General features: G+C 48.4%; 1 protein-coding gene across 1 annotated transcript in view; it reads right to left on the bottom strand.

Moving 5' to 3' along the window:
- Positions 1 to 18,521: 18,521 nt before the first annotated feature.
- WARS2 (tryptophanyl tRNA synthetase 2, mitochondrial) overlaps positions 18,522 to 23,605 on the bottom strand; it is a 46,969-nt gene continuing 41,885 nt past the window's right edge. The window contains 2 exon segments of the mRNA XM_075710489.1: positions 18,522 to 18,973; positions 21,031 to 21,149. Coding sequence (XP_075566604.1) covers positions 18,525 to 18,973; positions 21,031 to 21,149 — 568 coding nt within the window. The 3' untranslated portion in view covers positions 18,522 to 18,524.

Raw genomic sequence — 23,605 nt, 5'->3', positions numbered from 1 at the left:
GCCCACTGCCCGAGCGAAAGGTCTTCAGCCGCCTGCATCCACTGGTTCGTTCGTGCGTGGGTGGCAGGCGGCTAAATAGGTACTCCTGGCTTCGGGCTTCAGTCAGGCGGGAGCAGCATGACGAAAGCGGCCGCCCAGCAACCAGACAAAGCCAGCCTGTGCCACGCTGCAGCCGCGCTCGGGGAATAGGGGTTCTGCCTTTGGAAAACAAAAACACAATAGCAATTAAGCGCTCATCTGAGTGTGACTGCTTGTTTGGCAGAGACTGACCGGAACATGGAGGCTTTCCCCTCGCCAGCACACACGTTCAGCCCCGTTTCCCTCCTTCCCCATCAGTGCCAGAGGTGTCCCGCACCGGGAAAGCTCTCCAGCGAGCGGGACGAGCCTCGGGCTGTGGGTACCCCCAAATCCCCCCGGGGAGGGGGGGCACGCGCAAGAGGAACAAGTGTGGCCTTTTCTAAAATAGCAGGGCGGAGCAATAGCCTCAGAGTCAAAAATGCCCCCGTAGCGATCCTGACTGGAAGTTTTCTTCTGTACAGTCTCGTTGCAGATCGGTCCATTGGTTAAGATCTCCCTGTGCCTTGACAATCCTGCCCTGCCGCATTTGCTCGCTCTGTGTTGATGCGGTTTCTCCTCTCGCCTTTCAGGATTATAAAAATCTCCCCCTTTCCCTTCCTCTCTTTTCCTTCTAAAGCCGGATTTCAGGTGAATGTTGGCTAAACCTCCTCATCTGCTGCTTGCTTTCTCCTGTGATGGCAAATTCGGCGTCATTTGTGGACTTGCCCAATGCAAACATCGCATTAAGAAGTGTTTCGAGGCATTTTATTGTTGCTCTGCAGTCCTTTGATGTGGTCTAAAGGCACCAATTGTTGATGTCTCCCTGCGACTCCTCAGTGTCAGCATCTCGTGTCTGTCGCTTCCCTTCCCCCCCCCCCCCCCGCCGGCCCCCCCCCCCCGACCATTTCTTCCCTTTTAAAAATACGGGTTTTGAACGCTCGCGACAGATCCCGCCACCTCACCCGCGGGTCAGTGCCGTCCCATTTCCCAGGGGAAGGCCACTTCTAGCGGTACCGGACTGCGCCCTCCCCCGGGAGACCACAGATTTCCCCGCCCGCAGCTCCCGCCCCGAGGCTGCGGTGGGAGGCGGCCGTGTGCCTGGCCGCCAGCCGCCGGGTCCCCTCCTGTCCCCTGCGGGCACCTCGCCTTCCCGCTGGCGGGTGCTGCTCTCCCCGCACCCCTGCCCCGCCGTGCCCGGCCCGCGGGGCTCCCTGCGGGGAGGCAGCCAGCGGCCCGCACCGCGCGGGGGAGCGGGGGGCTGCGGCAGCGCCGGGCCCTTCGCTCCCGGGGCCGCCCGGGCGGGGGACACGCCAGCCCACCCGGGGACCCAGCCTGCGGGGGGGGGGGGGCGTCTGCCCTGCGCTGCCTGGGAGCTTTCGCCGGCGGCTGGAGCCGTCTCGCCCCTTGGCAGCAGCGGGGGTCGGAGCCGGGTCTCCGTGGTGCCGGTGGCTCGCGTGGGTCCAGGCGGCCTTACACCGAAATCCTGCTCGCAGGTGGCTGCGGTGGGTCCGTCTCCACCCGTGCCGAGAGAGAAGGGCGCATCCTCCGCGCATCCCGAGCGGGGCTCGCCCGGGCGCGGCAGAAGGAGAGACCGGGCCGAGCTCCCTCCAGCGCGGGCAGCCGGCGGGCAGGCTTTGGAAACATCCCCACGGGGGCACGACGGGGTCCCGAGAGACCCACTTCACGCTCTGCGTGGGCTGCAGAGTCGGTACCTTCGGGACGGAAAAGCCGGGCAGCGGCAGCGATTGCTCAGCAAGAGTATCACCCGCGTTCGACGCCGGGTTCAACACAACCCACGCCGGGGACACGGCGCTGTTTGTTTTCCAGTGGGAGAGCGGCGGGCTCGGTGTCTCTCGGGTCCAGCCCGTGTCACGTCCCCGCCCGTCCCCGCCCCCCTTCCTCGCATTTGATTTTCCTTAGCAAAATAAACTCCCGACCTGCGCACGGGGGGGTCTCTCCCGGCAGCCAAGCCCTCAGGCAGGTGGCTGTGGCTCGGTGAGGGAGGGGGCGGCCCGAGCACCCCGGGCCCTCCCGGGAGGCACCGGCAGCCTGCTGCTCTTAGCGCTGCCCCCGCCAGCACCGCGGGCCCGCCGGCGGCCGTGGCCGTGACCGTGGGGACCGGGATGCCGGTCCGGGCGCCTCCGGGCAGGAGAGAGCAGAGGAGACAGAGCTGCCCACACCCCGGCGGGCGCAGGCACCGGGTCGGGGTGGCTTTGGTAAGGCCACCCCACGCACCCCCAAACTGGGAGCGTTGTAAGAGACCCGAGGCTCGTGGTTTTCTCTGGGGCAACCCAGTTTTGGGGAGCGCTCACACAGGGTTGGCCGTGCACCAGCCAAGGGCTCCCCAACATCTCCCGTCTACTCTGATGAAGAAGGATCGGGACCCTCTGCCCCGCCGGGTCCTGGACCTCGCTGTGTCCCCCGCCCCGCTTGTAACAGCGCCCGGGCTCCTGCCAGGGGAGGGGAAGGGAAGGGAAGGGAAGGGAAGGGAAGGGAAGGGAAGGGAAGGGAAGGGAAGGGAAGGGAAGGGAAGGGCAGGGCAGGGCAGGGCAGGGCAGGGCAGGGCAGGGCAGGGCAGGGCAGGGCAGGGAAGGGAAGGGAAGGGAAGGGAAGGGAAGGGAAGGGAAGGGAAGGGAAGGGAAGGGAAGGGAAGGGAAGGGAAGGGAAGGGAAGGGAAGGGAAGGGAAGGGAAGGGAAGGGAAGGGAAGGTGCCTCGTACGCTCCAGCCAGCCCCATGTGCACTGGCAGAGACTTTTCCCTTGTGAGCGACGAGGGGGTGTAAAACTAGCCCTGAGCAGATGTTCCCGCAGCCAGGCTCGTTTGGAGATAAAGCCCCTGCCTTCCCCGCCGCCTCATTCCCGCTCTCTCGGCGTTCGCTCCCCGCCTCCCCGGGCCCTCCCCGCGCTGCCCGATGACCTCATTCCCGGCATGTTTGCCATTACGGTCTGAGTTACCCAACCTTTTTTAAAAAAAAAAAAAATTAAAAAATATAAATTGCTGCTTTGTGAGATCAAAGTAACGATTTCTGGTGCATCTGGAGACTGGAGAAAAAAATTGGAGCAGCAACAGTTGCACAACTTCAAAGTGTTTTTTAACAATGATTTTTCTCCTTCCTCTCCTCCCTAATCTTTCAAGCATCAGATAAAGACAATGGGCTCCGTGGCTGTTTTCCAAAGAAATAACCTGCCTGAAGGGCCGTACAAAATCTCAAGTACACAGGAAACACCTTACACGGCTTTCTTCTTGCGATCAAATAGAAATAATAGGAGACTCGTCTTTCTACGAGCCCAAATCCCGTCGCTACTAAACGGCGTCTGCGGACCGTGTTATATAACGTGTAGGGAAACGAGTTTCAGGCTCGGGCTGCCACGAAGGCTTTATTCTTTTATAGAGGTTTCTAACAGCCCAGCACATGCCCCGTATAACACAGCAACCGAGTGTAACCCAATAACTCGTAGGGAAGGAGCAGAGGGCGGCGGCGAGGGGAAGATTTCACCAGCAGACGCCCTCGGGCTGACAGGGGATGCAGGGGACGGAGCGAGGCAGGTCCCGGGAGCGGCAGAGAAATGTTTCTTCCGTTTATGAGGAGGGATATGCCTGTCCTGGGACCCTCGGGATCATGGATCGCAAGAAGGGAGAAGAGAGCGGGTGGGGAAACCGCACTCTCCTCAAGCCCCGCTCCCCGCCGGGGTCACTTCTTCGGGAGCTCGGTGGCCCTCAGTGCCATCTCTTTAGTCCGTTTCCAGAGAGAAATACCGTGACATTTCCCTCCCCCGGGGCTGCGGGCCTTTCGTTGCAGGTCTGCCCCCGAGGCGACCCTTCCCCTCCCAACGCTGCCGCGCCGGTGGCGGAGCTGCGCGGTCCCCAGCTCCGCTTCGCGGCCGCGGCCTCGCCCGTCGCCTCCCCCGCCGGCCCGGGGGAGCCCCGGCCGAGGCCCCGCCGGCAGATGCGACACCTCTGGGTCACACCTTCCTCCCTCCGCCCCGACACCGGGCGTGCGGGTCGGCCTGTGCCGTGCAGGTTTTACGTGACCCGCTTTTACTGTAGCTGCATCTTCTCTGGTTTTCGCCTCGGGTTCCCCCCCCCCCCCCCCCCCCCCCGCCCCGTTTAGATTTTTTAAACGCACGTCTCGGGCGGACGCCGTCTAGCCCGGTGTTATGCGATTTTTCTTTTTTTCTTTTCTTTTTTTTTTTTTTTTTTTCTGCTGCTGCAAAGATTTCCAGGCTCCCCATCCCCTCTTTAGGTTTCACGACCGATCCCCGGCGACTTGGTTTCCAGGTTTGCGCGGCGCGTCTCGTAAGCGACGCGTCAGAGGCCGCCCTTTTCGTTTTAACCTCGGCATTGGAAAACAATTTAGCAAAGGCTTCCCCCGCCCCGAGAGATCGACACGGCGCACAAGCCCCAGAGCCTCGCTGGAGAGAAGACACCTCGGCGGCACCACATGAATCGTGGGGTCCCACCGGCTCTCGGGGTCTTTCCCTGCCAAAGCGGAGGCTCTCAGGACCTCGGCTTTACAGCACGGTCCCCTACGGTTCGCGGCCGTAAACCTGTGCGGAGTTGCAGCAAGAACTCGACCCTGCCGCCTTCCCGCACTCGGTGCAAATAATCATCGTACACAGCTACAAATGTTTCGGGGTCGGGATCTCGGCAGCTGCAGAGCTTCCCTCCCTCCCTCCCTCCCCCCCTCCCTCCACAGTTTCACGGCTGAACGCCGAGAGGCTCGTCCTCTCGGAGAGCACCTTTTCTTCAGCGTATTGCCATTTTCCAAAAAAGGTCTGTCTAGAAACAGAGCTGGGTTGGCACTCCTCTCCTCCTCTAACCGCGATCCGAGATTTCGAAATTGTTCATCTCCCGTTTGCAATGGCAGCTACATCACAGAAAAGGGGGGGAACACGGGGGGGGGGACACGGACGGACGGACGGACACGACACGACCGTAACCATTTCAGAAATCACATCGCGTTTATTTCTGGAGGAAAAAAAAAACCCACCCCAAAGTCAACAATAAACTGGTAACCTATTTCAAATGAGCCTAGAGGAAGATGAATGTTATCTCTTTTCACACAATACAGGGGTTGACACCTCGTTCACACGCTGGCGGGGCTCGGGAGCTTTTTACGGGTCTCTGTTCGTGTACATAAATATAAACACAAATACATTTCTTCCAAAGAAGCTCTCTGAATTTTGACTGCTGTGACTGGGTTTTGGTTTGGGGGCCTTAGCTGTTCAGGAAGGAGACGGGTCTGTCTTTGCCTCATTACTCAAATAAGAACGAATTCGGGGGGGCGGGGGTGAAACCCACCCAAACTGGTAAAGGACTGAACGTATACTTGAATATTCACTGATTGGACCTAGGTTGCCTCTCCCAGAAAGCCCAACCCCAAAGGTAGACAGACCGACAGACAGATGGACAGATCGGCAGGCAGGGACACGGACAGATTTTGCAAGTTAGAAAAGGAGCTTGAGTTCAGCCTGGAAAGGGAGGGGGGCACAATTCAGAGAGTGGAGTTTACTCGGATTTATTTATTTGGATGGAAGCATATATCGCTTTTGCAGGCACTGCCTTGCACGGAATAAAACCGCACCGACACCTCCCTGTCAAGTTCAGAGAAAGAAGGAGAAGGCGGAGTACACTCCTCCTGAGCAGCTGAAGATAAAAATCACACTCCAGCCAAGATGGCCTGGCAGCTCAGACACAGCTCAAAGAGGGGTCACAGCCAGGGGCTCCATCACTCATACCCCCCCCCTCTGCCTTGCCCGCGGGTCGTGTGGAGACCAGAGACAACGCTTCTAAGATGCCTTCAGACAGAAACCAGGCACCGACACGGCAGCCTAACGCATCCACACACACACAGGACGCTCCCACGCACCCACACACTCACACGCAGACACACGCGGCGTGAGAAGCAGGCGAGCCCCTGGGTGCAGGCTCCGAGCTGGGATGAGTTTCGGGAGCGGCGCGGGGAGCCCTCGCAGCCCCCCTGCTCGCCCGGGGCCGTGTGTATGTGCGGGAGACTTGCGGGGACCCGGCGGCGTGATTCTGTGCCGGCTGCGGGGTTCCCAAAACGCCTCCCCAGGCGGGGAGCCCCCGGCTCCATCAGGGCGGCGTGGAAAGGCAGCGGGGGCCGGCCTGCAGCCTCTGGGTCCGCCGTACCTGAGCGCGGCTGCGGGCAGGCTGCCTGACACCTTCCCCCCCGCCTGCCCCCCGCCTTCCCCCCGCGGGGTACCCCCGCACTGCACACCACATTGCACGCCAGACCTCGCGTTAGCAGCCCCTGCCAGCGCCCACGCCCCACAGCCCTCCCGGCTTTGCACGCATCCTCTTTTATAAGCGGCTTCACACGCACCGTCCTTCTCTCTTTTTTTTTTCTTTCTATATATTTTTTTTTCCACACGAGATCTTAACTCTTCTTCTTGATGTGTTTGCCATTACCATTGATCTCTCCGTGCTTAGTCAATTTTTTGCAACAGCAACAAAGCTTTTCCAGGAGCTTTTCCAGGGCATTTTTAGCTCTGTCTTAAGGATAGTCTCGCTTCCTGGGAATCCGCTTTAAAGTGCATTTGCCCGAGACTTAGTTTACTCTCTCTGCCCCGACAGATGTCCCAAACCATCCTATACTACTGCAGCGTCTTAGAATGTGGAAGGAGTCAAATACGTAAAAATACGCCTTTCCCGGCTCAAAACTGCCCAGCTCGCAAGAATTAGGGGGGAAAAAAACTAAACCATATGTGTACAACGCCACATTCCGTATTGCACTGTAAGATAAAGAGCTTTGCAGCATCGATTCAATGGAAGTCATTAAAAAGAAAGCCCAGGAAGATTATATCCGTATTTGGGAGGCAAACGCTTGTTTAGAAAATTTATTTCGGACACAACCACGCTTGGGGAAAGTTTGCGAGGCACAACGCGAAGCGCTGATGCAGGCGCCTCAGTCGCCTGAAATAAAAGGGGCAGAAAAGATACTCGGCGGGGCTGACACCGGGGACTGCGGGAGAAGCCGGGAGCGGAGACCTCCCGCCCGGGGCGAGCCCCAGGAGGGGCAGGGGAGAGAGACCGGCTGCTCCGAGCCGCAGGAGCGCTGAGCTACCCGCACCCGGACACGGCAGCGCCGCGGGCTCCAGCACCCGGAGCCTCGGCTGAAACGGCGGGGAGATCGGCGGGGCTCGCCAGGCTTTGCCGAGAGAAGAGTCAAGATGATCAGCGGGATTAGCTAAGGCGACTAACGCCGTACCCTGCACGGAACGGTGCCGGGCGCTCAAGGCTTCGTTGCTCGAAACGTATCAACTCTCTAATTGTTTTCTGTTTTCTTTTCTCCCCTAAACTGGTTTTCGTCGTCGGGAAGTTGCTGCAATTTTCCCCGCTGAGATGCTTGAAAAGGGAGAGCACCGCAGTCCGCAGCCGCTGCCTCCCCCGCCTGCCCGTTCCTATGCCCCACGCACGCTGTCTCCGGGGTATTTTCACGTGAACCTGGAGTTTAACCTCTCACTCATCCTAAAGAGCTCAAACTGTGGGGAATGTTACAGGACGGGGTGCAATTCGCAGATTTATTCCCTGCGTCAGCAGAACACGCTCGCTTTGGCCGAAAGGGGAGGAAGGCAATCATTGCCTTGCTTTGCCTTGCCCCCCGAGAGCCCCTGGATGGGGACACAGATGTGCGCAGTTCTGCCCACCCACGAGTTTGGGGCCTGAGGAGGACGGCAGAGGTGAAGGGCTCCGGACTAGCCCCTCTCCGCCCGGCTGCTGCCCCTCTCCATCACCTCTCCCGCCACGCTGGGGCTCAGAGACTTGCAAGGCGAGGAGATGCAGGGCCACGCGAGGTGGAGCATCCCACTGCAAGGCTGAAAGAGCCCGAAGGTTGGGATACACAGCCAGGATCGGACGCGGCTTTCCAAACCCCACGTCTCTGCTTTTGCTTCGAAGGCACGTTTAGCTAGCCCCGGCAGAGGCAGTGGGGAACGAATAAAGCCGAGAGAAAAAGGTCGTGAATCGGAGCTCGTACTGCAGCAAAGGAAGGCGGGCGTCTTTATCTGCCGATACATTCATTCTGTCCTCGCTGCGATTAGCAGGATCAGGTGTATTTTGCCCTGTCGATCCTATTGCCCTCTCCGGAAAACAAAGCAATGAAAGGTTTCCCGGGCAATGTAGCACGCTTCTCCCTCTTTCCCCACGCTACGAGGTACTCGGGCCAACCTTCGGCTCGTCTTGATTTTTCGTGTTTAGGGAAGTGGGGAGGGCTTAGTAAATAACTCTCCGAGCAGATCTGATCGCGCCTGCACAGTCCCCTCCCGTATGCTTTCACACCTCTCGGCCACCGAAATCCTCCCCAGCCTCCGGCTCCCTTCAGGGAATAAGTGTCGGGAGAAGGATGGACCGAGGGGGGCCGGAGTCACCCTCGTTTCCCCCTGCAGGGCTTCACTACCCCGAAGGTGGCCTGCCTCGTTTTCTGCTCTGAAATCTGCGGAAGGGGGAGGAAAGTGCCCTTCGGGTTCTTTTCCTTCGGGATGCCGAGATCTCGGGATGGCCTTCAGTACTGGGGCTCTGCTCCCTGTAGTAAGCAAGCACCGTCCCAGAGGGAGGGAGAGGACAAGGGGCTCGGAAAGGCGACGCGCAACGGGAGCGTCGAGACGCCTCCTGTTTATTTTTGAGGTTTAGGAGGGCTCGGTGGGCGCCCAGAGGCCGCGGGGGAGCCCAGGGACACAGCCCAGCCCCTGTGCGGAGCCGCGCAGTGCCGGGGCACGGAGCTGATGGGACCCCGCAAATAACAGGGGCTGAGCCGGGCTCCCTCCCTCCCCGTGGGGACTGGGCTTGACCGTGGAAGGCTGAGCTGCGTCTCCTTGTACTGCTGGCGCTCGGAGTTCGCCCTCTCGCCCCGGACAGAGCAGCGGGGCACCTGCGGGGCACTTGGGGAGGCGGGGAGAGCCGGGCCCCGGGCCGGAGGGGGCCTTTCCGAGCCCGGGGCGGGGGGGGGGCGGCGCCCGCCCCCAGGCCCCGCCGCGCCCGCGGCTGCCCCCTGGCGCCCGCCGCCGCGCACTGCGCCCCCCGCCCGCCGCGGACCCGCGCCGGTCGCAGCCCCCCCCGCAGAGGGGGAGCTCCCGCCCACCCGCGGGGGCTGAGCGACGCTCCCCGCCGCTGTTCAACGCCTGTGACGCTTTCCCCGTCAAACCCGTTTTCTCCATTGGCTGCTGTTTTCGGGCTGGGGAGCGGGGAGAGGCTTGCAACGACGGCAGGCAGGGGCATCCCACCCTAGGGACACCCACCAGCAGCTCGAGGGCCAAGCGAGAAGAGGGACCAGCTCCTTAAAAAAAAAAAAAAAAAAAACAACCTACAAAACCCACCCAACCCAAAAAAACCCAACAACAAACTGTTTACTATTCAGTAAATTTAGTAATTATTTTTCCCCTCCCTATAGTGGCATTACCCTTCTTTTGATATTAGATCCTTGCCAGAGGCCTTCGCTTTCAGGCTGCAAGAAGGAGACAAAGATTAAGGAGCTGCAGTAAAGACCGTAGTGTAAATTTCTTTCAGGACACATTTTCAGGCATTTTGCAGCAGAACAAAAAGCATCGAGTTAGAAAGCAATAGCCTACGGGTTTCAGGGAAGCGGACAACTTTGGTGCTTTCACTGGACCCGTTATTTATTACTCTGGATTGATCTGTCTGCCCTCCATCACATTTCACTATGTTTATTCATGCCACAAGCACCGCTAATAGAGCATCTCAGGAAGAAATACTGTAACTCAGTGCCAAGTGAGGGCATCTTCAACTGGAAGGCTCAAAATGCTTAGCAAATATTAGTTTAGCCTCCCAATACCTGTGTAATGAAGTCTCCTATGCCTCATTTTACAGCAAAGGAAACTGAGGCAACTTGCTCAAGCGCATCAACGAAATAGAAGGTAAGACATATTCTTAGATTTTTCTCTGCTTAACCAAAGAGCAAAACTCTTCACGCAGAAATAATACTAAAGGAGCAGAAAACTGCAGGGCAGACAACAACCACCCAAATCAGATTAAAAACAACAGACCAAAATGGCCTCGCTGATGCAGATTTTGTTTTCTATTAAGCTGTAGAAAAACATTCTATGAAGTTGATAGGAAATCTTCTCTATTTATTTCTCAGCTGCTGCTCCTCAGCTGAAGATATATTACACCTTTTTTTTTTTTTTAAACTAATGAGAGCTCCCCCCCACAACCTTCCAGCATCCATTAAATCTTCTAATCTTCTCAGGCCACCCAGAGGTCTCCCTTGACAACCCACTCATCATCTACTGAAACATCCCCATAAACCACAAAGACGACATTCACACTTCAGCTAATCCATCTCCTCAAAGGCAAGCAGAGAGCAGAGTGAAGCCCTTTGAATCAGGAATTTGCTGGCTTAAAGAAGTGGAGTTTCTATTCTAAGGCAGCCTGCCAGCATGTGATGCTGGTAAGCAAAATGGATTAAAATAGCAGTGATGCTCACCACCTCAATTTTGCTGTTATTCTGTACAGATATATTGTAACTCTGAAGTCTATTTTAACAACACTGTTTCCTTGTAGGAATTAAGCCCATTAGAAATACTCACACCTGTCCCCCCAAGCACATTTCATCTTCTGTGGAGCCAGAAACCCTGCTCCCACATAGCAACACACCTGAATCCATGATCTTCAGAATCCCAGCACATCCCTGAGCTGTTTCTGGAATGGTTTATTAAACACCAAAATGATACTTTCCCAACATGTCACACCAACGCTACGCAACCTGCAGCCTTCATACAGCCCACACAGTAAATTCATCCACTTCACAGCTTCCTTCTTGGGGGGGGTGGGGTGGGGGGGGTTCATGTTGCTGAACATAAGCCAGGAGTGTCACAGCTTGGATCAGTTGTCTCAACGGCAGCAGTAATCCTCTCCCAGCCAATGTTTTCCCAAGGTCCATCAAGGCCCGCCTGCCTCATGTGTCAACATGCATGCCTAGCAAATGCACTAGCTCTGAGAAAGAAATGGGTTTAGTCCTTCACGTTCAGTACATTCAGCCTGCGACTAGACAGTAACTCCAGTGCTTCTTGAGAAGTGTTCTTGATGTGACAGGGAGGAGGTTCCTGTGCATCAAAACTATAGTTAAACCATGGTCCTTTGAGATGTCTTGTCCACATGGATTCCACATATGCCCCAGGAATGTACGACTGGATTCTTTTAAGAGACACAGCCATTGAAGCCCTGCATTCAGTCTGAACACCTTGCTTCCTGTCACAAGAAAAAAAAGCGTAACCTATATTTAAGAGCAAGAATCTCAGGAGTAACTTTCTGATCAGAATAGATGGAAAGCAGGACACACAGCACATGTGGATAACAAGTCTTGAATAACTACAGCTACTGTAAGGTAAATACCCACCCTTTTCCCCCCCGACTATCCACACAACTTCAGTTTTGGGAGTCTGCAAGCACTTATGTCAGTAACAGAAAGTTGATGAGGGTTGCCTAAAAAGAATGGATGCCACTGCCACCCACAGTTTACATTTGGCCCACAAGCCTAAACAGAAAATTGCTCTTTTTCCTGTTCTTGCTGTAGGAACATCTGCCAGACAGGCTGTGATGGAATAATCGTGGGCAGAGAAAGCCCTAACCCACTCAGAAAGATCTTTCTTGGCTGGAGTACTCAAGAGGCACTTACTGAAATCTTTGTTATTCATTCAGCAAACACCATGAAGAGAATCTTGAAATACATTTGAACAACTGTTTCCAGTCACAATAAAAAGTCAGTCTCACAACATTCAACATACAAGATTTTACTTTACTCAGAGAGGGATGTGGTTTAGGGAAAGAAACATGAAGGTAAACAGGGCGAATGAAGTCAGAGACCACCTACACCAGAAACTCTGGGTAATGTCAGAGAGGAGCCTTGTTTTGATAAGTTTCATCTGTATTTAGCTTAACAATATGTTAAGTATAAATCCTGGGGCATCAGGAAAGAAGGTTTCAAAGAAGATAGCACAGAACATGCATTCAATGTTTCTAACAGAAGTTTCATTAATTTTATCAGCACGTGACTTATTTCACGTTGATGGATGATAATAAAGTCACACCAACAATGAAGACATGCCTCAGAAATCAGACTGATCGGAGAGTCATAGATACAACAGCATGTGGGACAAGTGACACTGTCCATCCAGGATCTTGCCTGTGCTTTGTGCAACCTGAAGTTCCCACGTGAGCTGCAAGCATCGTGTTTCAGAATGGTTTAGGACAGCAAGGTACCACCTTGCTCTGCCATAAGGTGTTGCTTCCCACCTGTAAGGGTTAATCCATTAACCCTTCAAATCAGACTTACTGTCTTTACATTGACTGTATCAAGGAAGCAGATGGCTTACTTTACTCCACCATCACATACAGCCATGTAACTTCTCATGTCAGCCATAGCATGGTCAAAGCCTCATTCATATCATACCCAGGCTTTTACAAGCATGCTGTTACTAGCAAATATTTAATAACTTTTAAGGATTTCGGTGCTGGAACTCTTGTCTGGACATTTCATCTTGCAGATACACCAAATATAGCACATCTGGAATTGACCGAGCCTTCTGGTGTGGCACAGATTTGCTGTTCCTGCCTCACAGACATGTTGGAGTGCTGAGAGCATGACAGCACAACAGACATTAAGCTCAGTGCTTAGTTTCACATCCACAGGCAGCCAGCACGAGACCACTCATGTAGTGGATAATCTCATCTTCAGCCATGGTGTTCTGTGACAGCAGTTTACCACAGTAGCAAAATATCTTCCCAGATGTTAAACTGTGTATTGTAACTGGGCACATATGCTCATCCCTCAGTGCGGGAGGTTGGCATTTGCTTTTATATAAAATAATTGTGAAACCAAAGCTGCTGCCTAAAAACAAAAGGATCAATGAATCTTCCATTTACATAATAATGTGGGATTGTTGCAGGTAGAATGTTTTTTCATTGGCACAAAACAAAATAAATACTTTTCTGTCAAACATTCCACAATATGACCCATTAGCACAACCAACAAAACCAACAGAAAAGACACTGGAAATCAGCACAGAATCTTTTGTGACAATAAATAGAATTTTCCATTACTTCAGCTGTCATCTGGTCACCAAAGGACTATGTGACAGAAAGCTTGTTTGGAAATTCAAAGTTTAACAAAAGTCTTCCCTCACAACCTAGTGAGTTAAAAAAAAAAAAACAAACACAAAACACAAAAGCTTTAATTAGATCAATGAATGTCACATAAGATCACAGTTTTCCTGCAGCATTTTCCCTGAAACTGGCTCATGCAACTAGTCAAGTCCCACAATGTAAGGGACTTCTGAAATGATGAGAGGAGATGCCTGGGTCCTTCCAAGACTTTTGACTACACAATAAAGTGACATTCTTCTTGTGGTTATTATTGCCAAGTTTACCCAGAGAGAAGGAACATATCAAATCATTTAAAGGAAATGAGACAGTCCAATATAGCAGAAAGAGGGTTTTTGTTTCCCTGGAAAGAACAGGTAACATCTTTCCTGAACAGAAAGCCTTTTCCACTAGACTCCCTATGCTAGCACGCTAGACTATTTCTCTCTGTGAAGCAATCATTCATAAACAAATAGGTAGGCAGCATCCAGGAACTTACATGCAGATATATCAGTACAGGTGAAAGATCCATCTATTGTTCTGAACATAAATCTAACCAAGCTGGACCACTGAAAAAGCATGCTCATTAGATTCAAGACTCAAACCCGCCTGGGTCCATATTGTTGCTATTGCCAGAAGCACACACAGACCCTCTCTGAGTTTTGTCATGATCCTTGAGCCCTACAGGTAAGCAGAACATGCATCAGAGCAGTAATGAAAAATACAAATGAGTCATTCAGAATGGACCTCTGCCTCTTACTGATCCTACAGCAACTACTGAAATTGGTATGGTAGTTTATCAGAAATAAGCTGTTTCGGGAAATCCCCATTTTGGGAAAACATCCAAAGGCTTTGGATCTGAGAATTGGATTTGGCTTTGGCTAATGGTTTCCAAACAGATTTCTGCTGACCCAATCATTAATGAAACTGTAGAGACCAGAAAAATTAAAGTTTCATGTTATAGTACAGTCTTCAACAAATCAGATACAGAGTTCCTACATAAGATGACATAAAGACTTTCATCAGCAGTATTTACTGCAGTACTGCTGTCAGGATCATGATGGCCCTAAACAAGGATAAGAAAACACTTGCTTTGAAAACCTATAGTCCCAAAACAATTACATGCCCAAGGATCCCATTTCACTGTCCGTCCTTAAACTTTCAGCTCACTCATATGAACTCCCTAACCTTGAATGGAGGCAACCATAATCCTGCTAAGGAGTTTTGCTTGAATTGTTTGTAGATAAACACATACTAAATCAGAACTATGCACAAGGCCTTCTGGAAAATCTGAGAACCCAGATCATCATGTTTGAAAAATAAGTATACTTCAACCACATCTTTAAGAGTTACAAAAAAATTCCAGTATAATGTACAATACACATACACCCCAGTTATTTGAGGCAGGGATGTATGCAGATACGGGAGCAGTGCTAGAGTTAATTTATGAGGCCAATCATCATCTGGAGTCTCTGCTGAAGAAAACATTGTTCCTGAATCTAAAATTCCCAGTAAACTCTGTGCTCTAAACTGAGAGCACAGAACTGAGACTCACTATCTGCATCTTCTGATAAGTGATGACTTCCTAGGAACTATTGGCTGCAAAGATGTCTCAAGTATATAAATGTTTTAGTTAGTTCTTAGTAAGTTATTCACTGTGGAGTTGATGTTTTTCTCTAAAGGTAAGTGAACCTTTTCAGTTACCTGGAGATGCTGGGTCTGATACTGCAGATCCCAACCACTACATATGTACTTCCCATGTGCTAAACATACAGGAATGGGAAAGGAGATTTCGAGACCAAGACAGAAATTACAGCATATATTCGAGGAAAAGGATTGCTGAAGAAAAGGAAGCTGAAACAAAAATCAACATAGCAAGGGGTAAGGATACCTCTCCACCTTTCAGCTCTTTTTTCTTCAACTAGGAAAGATGTGATTTGATCTCTTTCCCACCCAGTCCTGGAAGAACACTTTACAATGGCTTCCACAGCACCACAGGGCATGTCTACACTAGCATTGCAGTTGGGATCAGGAGTATGCTTCTGCAGAAACTCCCCATTGTCCCCACCAACTGCAGTTCAGTTGGTATCACAGGGAAGGCTCAGGGAATATGAACCATATGAAAACAAACATGAAAATGCATTTCAGGAGTGCACCTGCTGCACTCCAGATGTAAACAAACCCTAAATCCCCAGCACATTGGACTAGTTAGCATGAAACAAATCCTCCTGAAATACATAGCATCAAGCCTTCTCCAACAACTGTTCTCTAAAAAGCTGCTCTAACTCATCTGCATTACTTTGCTTAAGTAAACACTGCCACAGAACACCATCTAGAATGGGCACTTACAAAAATGTTCTGCAGAGGAAACAGGGACCTAGAAGAAGAACAAAGAGATCAGAGTAGCTTGGTATCAAACAACTTTTACTGATAATAGTGAGCACATGTTGCTTCATGCTCAAGCTTCTTCCTGCCAGACTCTTCCCAGATGCCAAGTAAATGGTTCAAGGAATGCAAAGAGGCAGCTGGGCTAGGTCCAGTTAGACTCTTAACCTGGATGCCAAGATGGTTCACTTCCCAGAAAAGCCACACTCTAAGAAAACTGAAATAGGCCAGCAGATACCTGCAAACATCTACATTACAGTTGTTTCCTCTCAGTGGACTCTAATGATCATGGCTGTTAGTGGAACTGGGATTATTTAGCTGGGCAGATGCAGCTTTTATTTTGAGATTTCCTCCACAGGAGCTACTAAAATAAAAGGCTAAGTCAACAACCAGTAGGTGAACATACTCATTTTACACAAGTTTAACTTTCCCAAAGAACTAAAACCAGGCATATTTCCTTACTTGAAGGAAATAGATCAGGCAAGTAAGATTTGTTTGACTGACAGTGGAAAGGGAAGGGGAAAACCCCAATCTATTCTTGAATTAAAAAGAGAGAAAACAGTAAATTTGATTGAAACACTGCTAAATATGTAATGTATTAAACTCCTACCGCAAAGAAAGGGCTCTTTTGAAGCTTTTCTTCCTGCTTCACCTACACGATTTTCTGAAAAAAATCAAACAGTTTTGGAAAGATGGCGCAGAACAGCTTGGGTAACAAGCCAAAATTGGCTGTTGATGTCATTCCCCCCCCCCCCCCCCCCCCTTTTTTTTTAATAAATTGTATTGAAGACATATGAATACTCTGATTTCCTTTTCACTACGAAGGAGGTGTGTTGAATGCCAACCCTATATGTTAGGTGATTTGAGTACTGGAAATGTAAAGACACCTTGAAACTCTGCTTTGTCTTTTGAATACATGCTCTTGTCTTTGCTAGTGAAAAATAGGAACAGGTAGAAACTAGATACATTAGTGTTAAAGATTTTCAGCATCCCCATGAGCGTTGTGCTAGCTTCTCTTAAGGAACCTGTTGTGGGACCTTTGCAGAAATCAACCCATTTTAAAAAGTGTCACAGCAAACACTCTATGCCAAGTCAGTAAGCAGCAGTAACTGTGTGCCTTAATTTTCTGTCTTAGTTCCCATGCAGACTAATGCAGCTGTTAAACACTGACAAAAGCTTTGTAAAACTATTTAAATATGCAATTATAACTGTGCCCTTTCCTAATCCGTTACAGCTAATTTGAAACCAGGGACTACTTTTGAATACACTTATTCTTTCCAGAGGACATTACCTTGGACTTGTCTACACCAAGTTTGTTTTCCCATCATTCTGCCTCCATCCACTCTGCTCCTCTAGTCTTGACTAACTTTAGAAACTCCTGTCATCACCAAGTTCATGCATGGCAGTTCTCTTCTTCAGATCCCTAACAAATGAATACAGGTCTCAGTACAGATCCACAGATGCTCAATCCACAACTTCTTGTTTTGCAAAATTAAATAATTCTTTCTGAATCACCTCACTATGATAATTAACTAAATTTCAAACTAAATAGCTTTTTAAAAAAGACAGACAACTGCACTACATAGAACACCCCCCCAGTTTTACTAACTCAGTCATGTAAGACTGCAATCCTTCATGACAAATGCCATAGGCCTATAACGGTTATGAGCTGCCAGTGTACAGGATGAACTCAATTTACATCACAGTACAGCAATTTCAAACACAGGACCAGTAAGTGCAATGACACACCTAAATATGCTGGCACAGGACCTGTAGGGGTTTCATTACCTTTTAACATGTAGTACTACCCCTGCTTCAAAAGAGGGTGTCTCCTTTTGGCAATTCCCCTTTGCCACACATTCCCCAACAAATGCCATCGTCCATGGGTCCCAGTCTATGGGTCTTGTGAGGCCCAAGATCAGTGGAGGCTAACACCATTCTCCCATCACTAAGTTTTCTTGAGGCTTGGTACTGAGATTTCATAGAGACCTATTTAATCTCATTCTATCTCCGACCTCAGCACAATTTTCTAAACAAGTAATTTTGTAAATTTCACAGCAAGTTCTCTGATTTCTCAACCTAAGATTTCTTTCACACAGGATTACATCTTTTCCCCTGCACCTTTTCTAAAGGAATCCTAGACTTGATGTTGAACTGAAAATCCTGGAGCTTCCTGCTAAACCAAACAGCAGGTGGAATAGAAGCAGCTGAAGCACATGTCGTTTCTCACTGAAGTACCTTAGACCTGACCAGCAGGATGGCACAGGTGGCAGAAGTGAAATTCAAGTCTGCTCTCTGGATTCTTTGGAGTCACTACCAAAGGCACAATAGTCACAATGAGTTGTAAGAGTATGGATATCCATATCCATAAGGCACACTGACTCAATTCACACAAACTAGATGCAGATACAAAATTACACTGAGTTTGAAGACGTGATAGGGAGAGGCAGTAAGTTCTCTCTTCATCACCGTGAGCGTTTTGATTTGTAAGCCTGTGCTTTTATTCTGGTTATCCAAGTTGTTCAGCTACCATATCAAAGCTGAATAACCACCAGTCGGATGAGTTGTCCATCTGTAACAAGGTCACATGCACAGCTAAAGATGTTCTTGAGAAGATTACAAATCTTTCTGCTAGATTCTGATCACCTTGCCGATACCTCAGCTTCTTGTAGTGGTCAATGGAAAAACCCAAAACCCCATTTGGGCAATCTTATATTCTGCTTTTGTGGGATTTCTTTGTGAATTGTGATTGCTTCCACCCTCCCTCTTTGACTATCCAGACAAGCTCAGTGTTGGTCGCACTGGAAATATCTGGCTTCACGCACATTTTTTATTACAAACACTTTCAGTGTTCTACTTGGATTTTCCAGGGAAAAAAGTTTTTGTTTCAAACTAAAATGATTAAGAAGATACAAATAACAAAACATCTGTCCCAGGAAACAAAAGTCCTTGCAACTCAGCAGTTTCTACTGAAACCCCACCAGTCGTCTTATTTCTTGATAGATGGGGGCAGCCAGTTCTTTGGCTTTCTCTGCTCCATCCTCTAAAACCTTTATCAGATGGGATGTGTCTTCCTGTAGTTTCTTGATTTCACTCCTGATAGGTGCAAATTTTTGAATAACTGACTCTGCTACCACCATTTTGTAGTGAGCAGTGTCGAGACCAGCAGATTGGTGCAGCACTTCTTTGATGCTAAGCCCCGTTACTGCAGCATGAATGGACACCAGATTGGAGACACCAGGGCGACCAGCTGGGTCGTAGGTCACCTCAGAGGTAAAGTCAGTCACAGCTTTGCGGAATTTCAGCACTATTTCGTCAGGGCTGTCTACTATGTTAACAGTAGCTAACTTCTGTGGGTCTGACTTGGACATCTTCACCGTTGGATCTCTGAGAGATTTTATTTTCTTTGTTGTACCTTAAAAAAAAAAGGGAATAATTATAAACACACACAGACAACGGTTTCTTATGACAATTGCTAAGAACACTTTGTAGCAGCCTGATGAAGTCTCTGTTTACCCTTGCTTAAAAATGAGTTGTGAGCACAATCGCGTATGTTCCTATTTAGTCCTTATGCCCTCCCCATCTTTCTAAGCCACTTTTCTCCTCCCATAAACTAAATGAAAATCTGCTCCATTTGTCCCCTCCTCTCCATGCAGAAACTTCTGCTGGGACACTTCCTAATATTTTCTGTGGCTACATGCCGATCTTCTCTGAAAACTCTCTCCTCCCTTGTATTCCTGGCACTGGGGACAAGTTACCTAGAGAGCATGGACTGCACATTACTGAAAGGTTCTGTAACAGTGGAGAAACAGGTTAAATCCACGGGTAAAAAAGAATCCCAGAACAGTTAATCTCCTCACTTTAGGAAAATCTTCCACCCAAAATATCTTGGTAATTCTAAATATCAATAAAGACAGTTACTACAAGTTCCCTAACTGAACACTAACCAGCTCTGTTAGAGGTAAAGCACTGCTCAGATAAAAGAGTTGTGGTTATTGTACAAACTACTAAGATATATGCGTGTACATGAAATAGAATAGTAGTGTTAAAGTACTTTGCAATATTCCCTCAACAGCATAAACCCAAACTGCTTCAATCTTTCACCAAGAAACGTCATTCATGGAGTACACAAAGTACCAGTGATCTAGAAAGTACTCACACCAATTGTATTTAGACACCTAATACAGCCAACTAAATTACCCGCATACTCCTCATAGATGGCCTATGTACTCAGTGAAAGAATAAGTGTTCTTCCAGGGTACAGTTCAGACTGCTCCAGAAAGTGCTCTGTTCTGAATCACCTTTTGGAAGGGTCTCTCTTCTGTATATTTGAAGGAGTCCAGGTAATCTAGTTGCCTACAGCTAGTGAGTCTGAATAGGTCCCTAATTCCTCCATTCATCTAGGATATTTCATTGGTTTACATATACTTGTGTGCTTATGAAGGTATGTTTTTCATGAGGAAACTTTAAATGGTGTTGTCGTGTCCCTCCCCCTCCAAACTGAGCTTTTTATTTCCTGGGAAACAGTCTTGCCTGCATCATAGGCTACACTCAGCTCCTCATTACAGTGCTTAGTACTTAATTGTTCATTAGGAACTGCAGAGCTTGCAATAGCTAGTATTCTCTAAGCCCCACTCTGGGTCTAACACCATTTTTGTCACTGAGGCTTGAAAATTGAGAAAGGTTTATTACAGCCTGTCTTTTCTAAGGTGAGAGCTCCTTGCCCTCTTAGGGGCGAAGGTCTCTGCTGTGCATTCCTCTACATTACTTACAACAAAGATGCAATGCTTCTTCCTTGCCCAATTCTTCACGTTTCTTAACAAACACACCATTTGCGCCATCTGACTCCTCCTCACCCCCCGGCCTATGACCTTATAGCTCAAAAATGGCTGAGAAGATTTTCCTTATAAGTCTCCCTGAGTCTAAGATAAAAAATGGAACGTCGAAGGTCTATAAAAGAGCCTTACTGAAATATGCAACTATGTTTTAAACACACTTAAAAGATTTTTGAGCATTGTAGCAATAAACCTACAAGCTGTTTAGCATGCTTAATGTAAACATCTACCACTCAGACGTTGAAGAATTCTGCTTGATAGAGGTCTCTTGTCTTGTTCCTTACACATCTCCTGAACTAGCAACATGGAGCGGAGACCCTACTCTTAAAAGGTCCAATACTTGAAGAGCAAGGCTGACTGGCAGCAGCAGAGCACATCTGGCCCCCGGACTAGAATACCAGACGTCGCATACATTCCTCTACCGGGGATTTGTAAAGCCTTATGTCTATCTTGGGAGTTCAATTTCACAGCCTCTAGTCTCTTGTTGTCAGTTTTTAATTTTCCACTCCCTTAGCATCAGTTGGCTCCCTTTTCTTGGTCCCTGAAACTATTTCCACAATATTTAAATCCATCTTCAATCTTGAAGTGCAGTTAAGGGGGAAGGCAAAAAAAAAAAAACAAACCAAGACCAGCTCACTTAAAATGGCTTTGGGCACAGGAAAGAATTCTCCGTATTTCTTGTTGAAATGTTGTGCTATATCTTGGGCTAGTTCCAGGTGCAGGACTTGATCTTCTCCAACGGGAACATGTGTCGACCTTTTAATAAAAGACAGATACAGGAAACTCAGCAAAGCTCTCTGGTTCTGCTGAAATGTTACTCAGGAGTGTCACAGCTTCTGCCATGACTGAGGGCCAGATTGAGCCACTCAATCCCAACCAGATATAGGTGCTGTGGGAACAAGATCTCAAACTGACTGTATCCCTGGATGAGTCTGCTTTTTGTGCTGAACTGAAGCACAACTCCAAGGGCAAAAAATAGCCCTTTGCAAAAACATACATGGTCAAGATACCAACAAGAGCAAATCATTAAACTTAGCTCAAAGAAAGGCTTTTGTATTATCTCCTGCTGTCTCTTTAGAGATCAAAGAGCACGTGTTACAGTGTGCGAACAAAGTAAGAAAGATCTGCAAGGCATAAAGCACAAGCACCTTGCCTTGTCAAGTCTCACGAAAACATAACTGTTTTTGAGAAGTTAATACTGTGGATTTATCAAGGGAAGGAAAAAAAGAGAGTGGTTCTTCCTCATGGGTCACCATTGTATAAATATCATGTGGGCCAGTACCTCTACTACCATAAGTGTTATCATTCATAGATTAGAACTGTTAGGATCAAAGGATCATTTGATCTTCTGCACTGAACTCAACAGCTCGAATGCAGTTCTGGAGGAAAACACAAGCTGCATCAGAGGACATGAGGAGGTGAAGAATCCACTACTTCCCCTGTTGATTCTTTCCCACAGTTAATCATACTTGCTAAAAATGTATGATACTTTCAGATGAGGCAGACTTGAAGTCTTGCCAGCTTCTGATTGCTCTCCCTTCCCCCAGCAGATTTTTTTTCTAAGGCTTTTGGGGTATTCAGCTGAATCCTGGATATGTTCCAGTGTAAGAAAATTCACTATGCATCTTTTAAGTTCCCAGAAAATTTCAGTTCAACATGGTACTCCTTCCTTCCGATTCTGAATTACTGGGCTGACATCCAGGAATCAATTTGTCCACCTTTATTCCCCACCAAACAGTCAGCAAGGCAACCTAAAAACAGTAACAGTAGCCAATAGGAAATCACAGTGGCCTACAACTAACAGAAAGAAAATCAGTTACCATAATCAATATACTTTAAACAGGTCACAGGAATGTTTCCATATGCCAAAATGGTTCCATATTCACAAAGTTTGCCACTAAACAGAAAACATATTGTCTTTATAAATGCCTCTGCATGATTCTTTGCCTTTTTCCTTGCTATTTTTTTAATATTTCTGTCCTGGCACTATTTTTATTCTTTTCTGTCATATATTCAACTTCTGTCCATTTTCCTGTCTCTTTGATACTTGGTTCATTTGAATTAGTACCGTTTCTCCCCCTCCTCCAGCTCTTAATTCTTGATGACCGCTGTTCCCTTTCTGTGTTTCCATTTCTCCCTGATTCTTGTTCCCCGTATTATGTTTTTACATTAAAACATTTCTTATTAAAGATATTATGTCAAATTTCTTCAAAGAGATATTGTTTCTCTTTCACTTCATTGCTTCATGCTCTGTCTGGACAGCCTGCTGTTAATACACATGGTAGCAAACAAACCACAGGCTTCACTAAGGAATGATGAATCACATGATCTTATTAGAAATGGGAAAGACATACATGGTTGAACTCAATCAAAACACGGTGATTTCTGATAAAGTTGTCTAAATTTCACCCTTAAACAATCAAATGGGACTCACAGCTTAGAAGATTATTTTAATGTTCAAACTCATTCTGACTTTTCTTCCCATTACTTTTAGTTAAAATTGAAGTGAATTAGAAATATTATGTACTGGTCTTCTAACATTACTGTTTTCCCTTACTAATGATACTTAGGATTAAATTTCTCTAGATAGATTTTTCTGGGTTAATAACTTGCCAATCTTGGGTACTCTGTCCTCCTGAAGTCCCTGCCCTCATAGTTCTGTATGCACTTCTCTGTCCCAACAAACACTCACAGCTTCGCTTCAGAACAATTCCACAAAGTACATATGCTCAGAACACAAAAACAATTAATACATAGTGCACTGTCTCTGACATTTACTTATTGAGACAGTTTAACACATATTATGAAATACAACCAGTCATGACAATGCACTACAAGTTCTATCAGCTGGGCTACAAACTTAGGCATGCTGAGTCACTAGTCCCTCATTAGGGTGTATTTCCATTGCAGCACATAGTACACCACAGAGAAAATTGAACTAGCCCAGGTAGCACAAGGTGCAGTAAATTACTTGCTTTTTCATCAGTATCAACAGGCCTACACAGAATCCCACACTAATATGGATATACTATACACAGCCAGCTTAAGTATCTCTACAGTACACTGCATAAAATAAAGCATAACTACTTGAAAAAATATACATATATGTATGTGTGTGAACATGTAATATGTATGATTAAACATCAATGTGTTGTAATACCCTAAGAATTGTTCTGAAGTGACCAGCTTTTCCTCTTTACAGCCCTGTCAGT

This window comes from Pelecanus crispus, chromosome 1 (genome assembly GCF_030463565.1).
Source record: "Pelecanus crispus isolate bPelCri1 chromosome 1, bPelCri1.pri, whole genome shotgun sequence".
In the NCBI taxonomy this organism is placed as follows: domain Eukaryota; kingdom Metazoa; phylum Chordata; class Aves; order Pelecaniformes; family Pelecanidae; genus Pelecanus; species Pelecanus crispus.
Note: the sequence above shows the minus strand (reverse complement) of the source record. Positions and strands in the feature narration are given on the sequence as shown.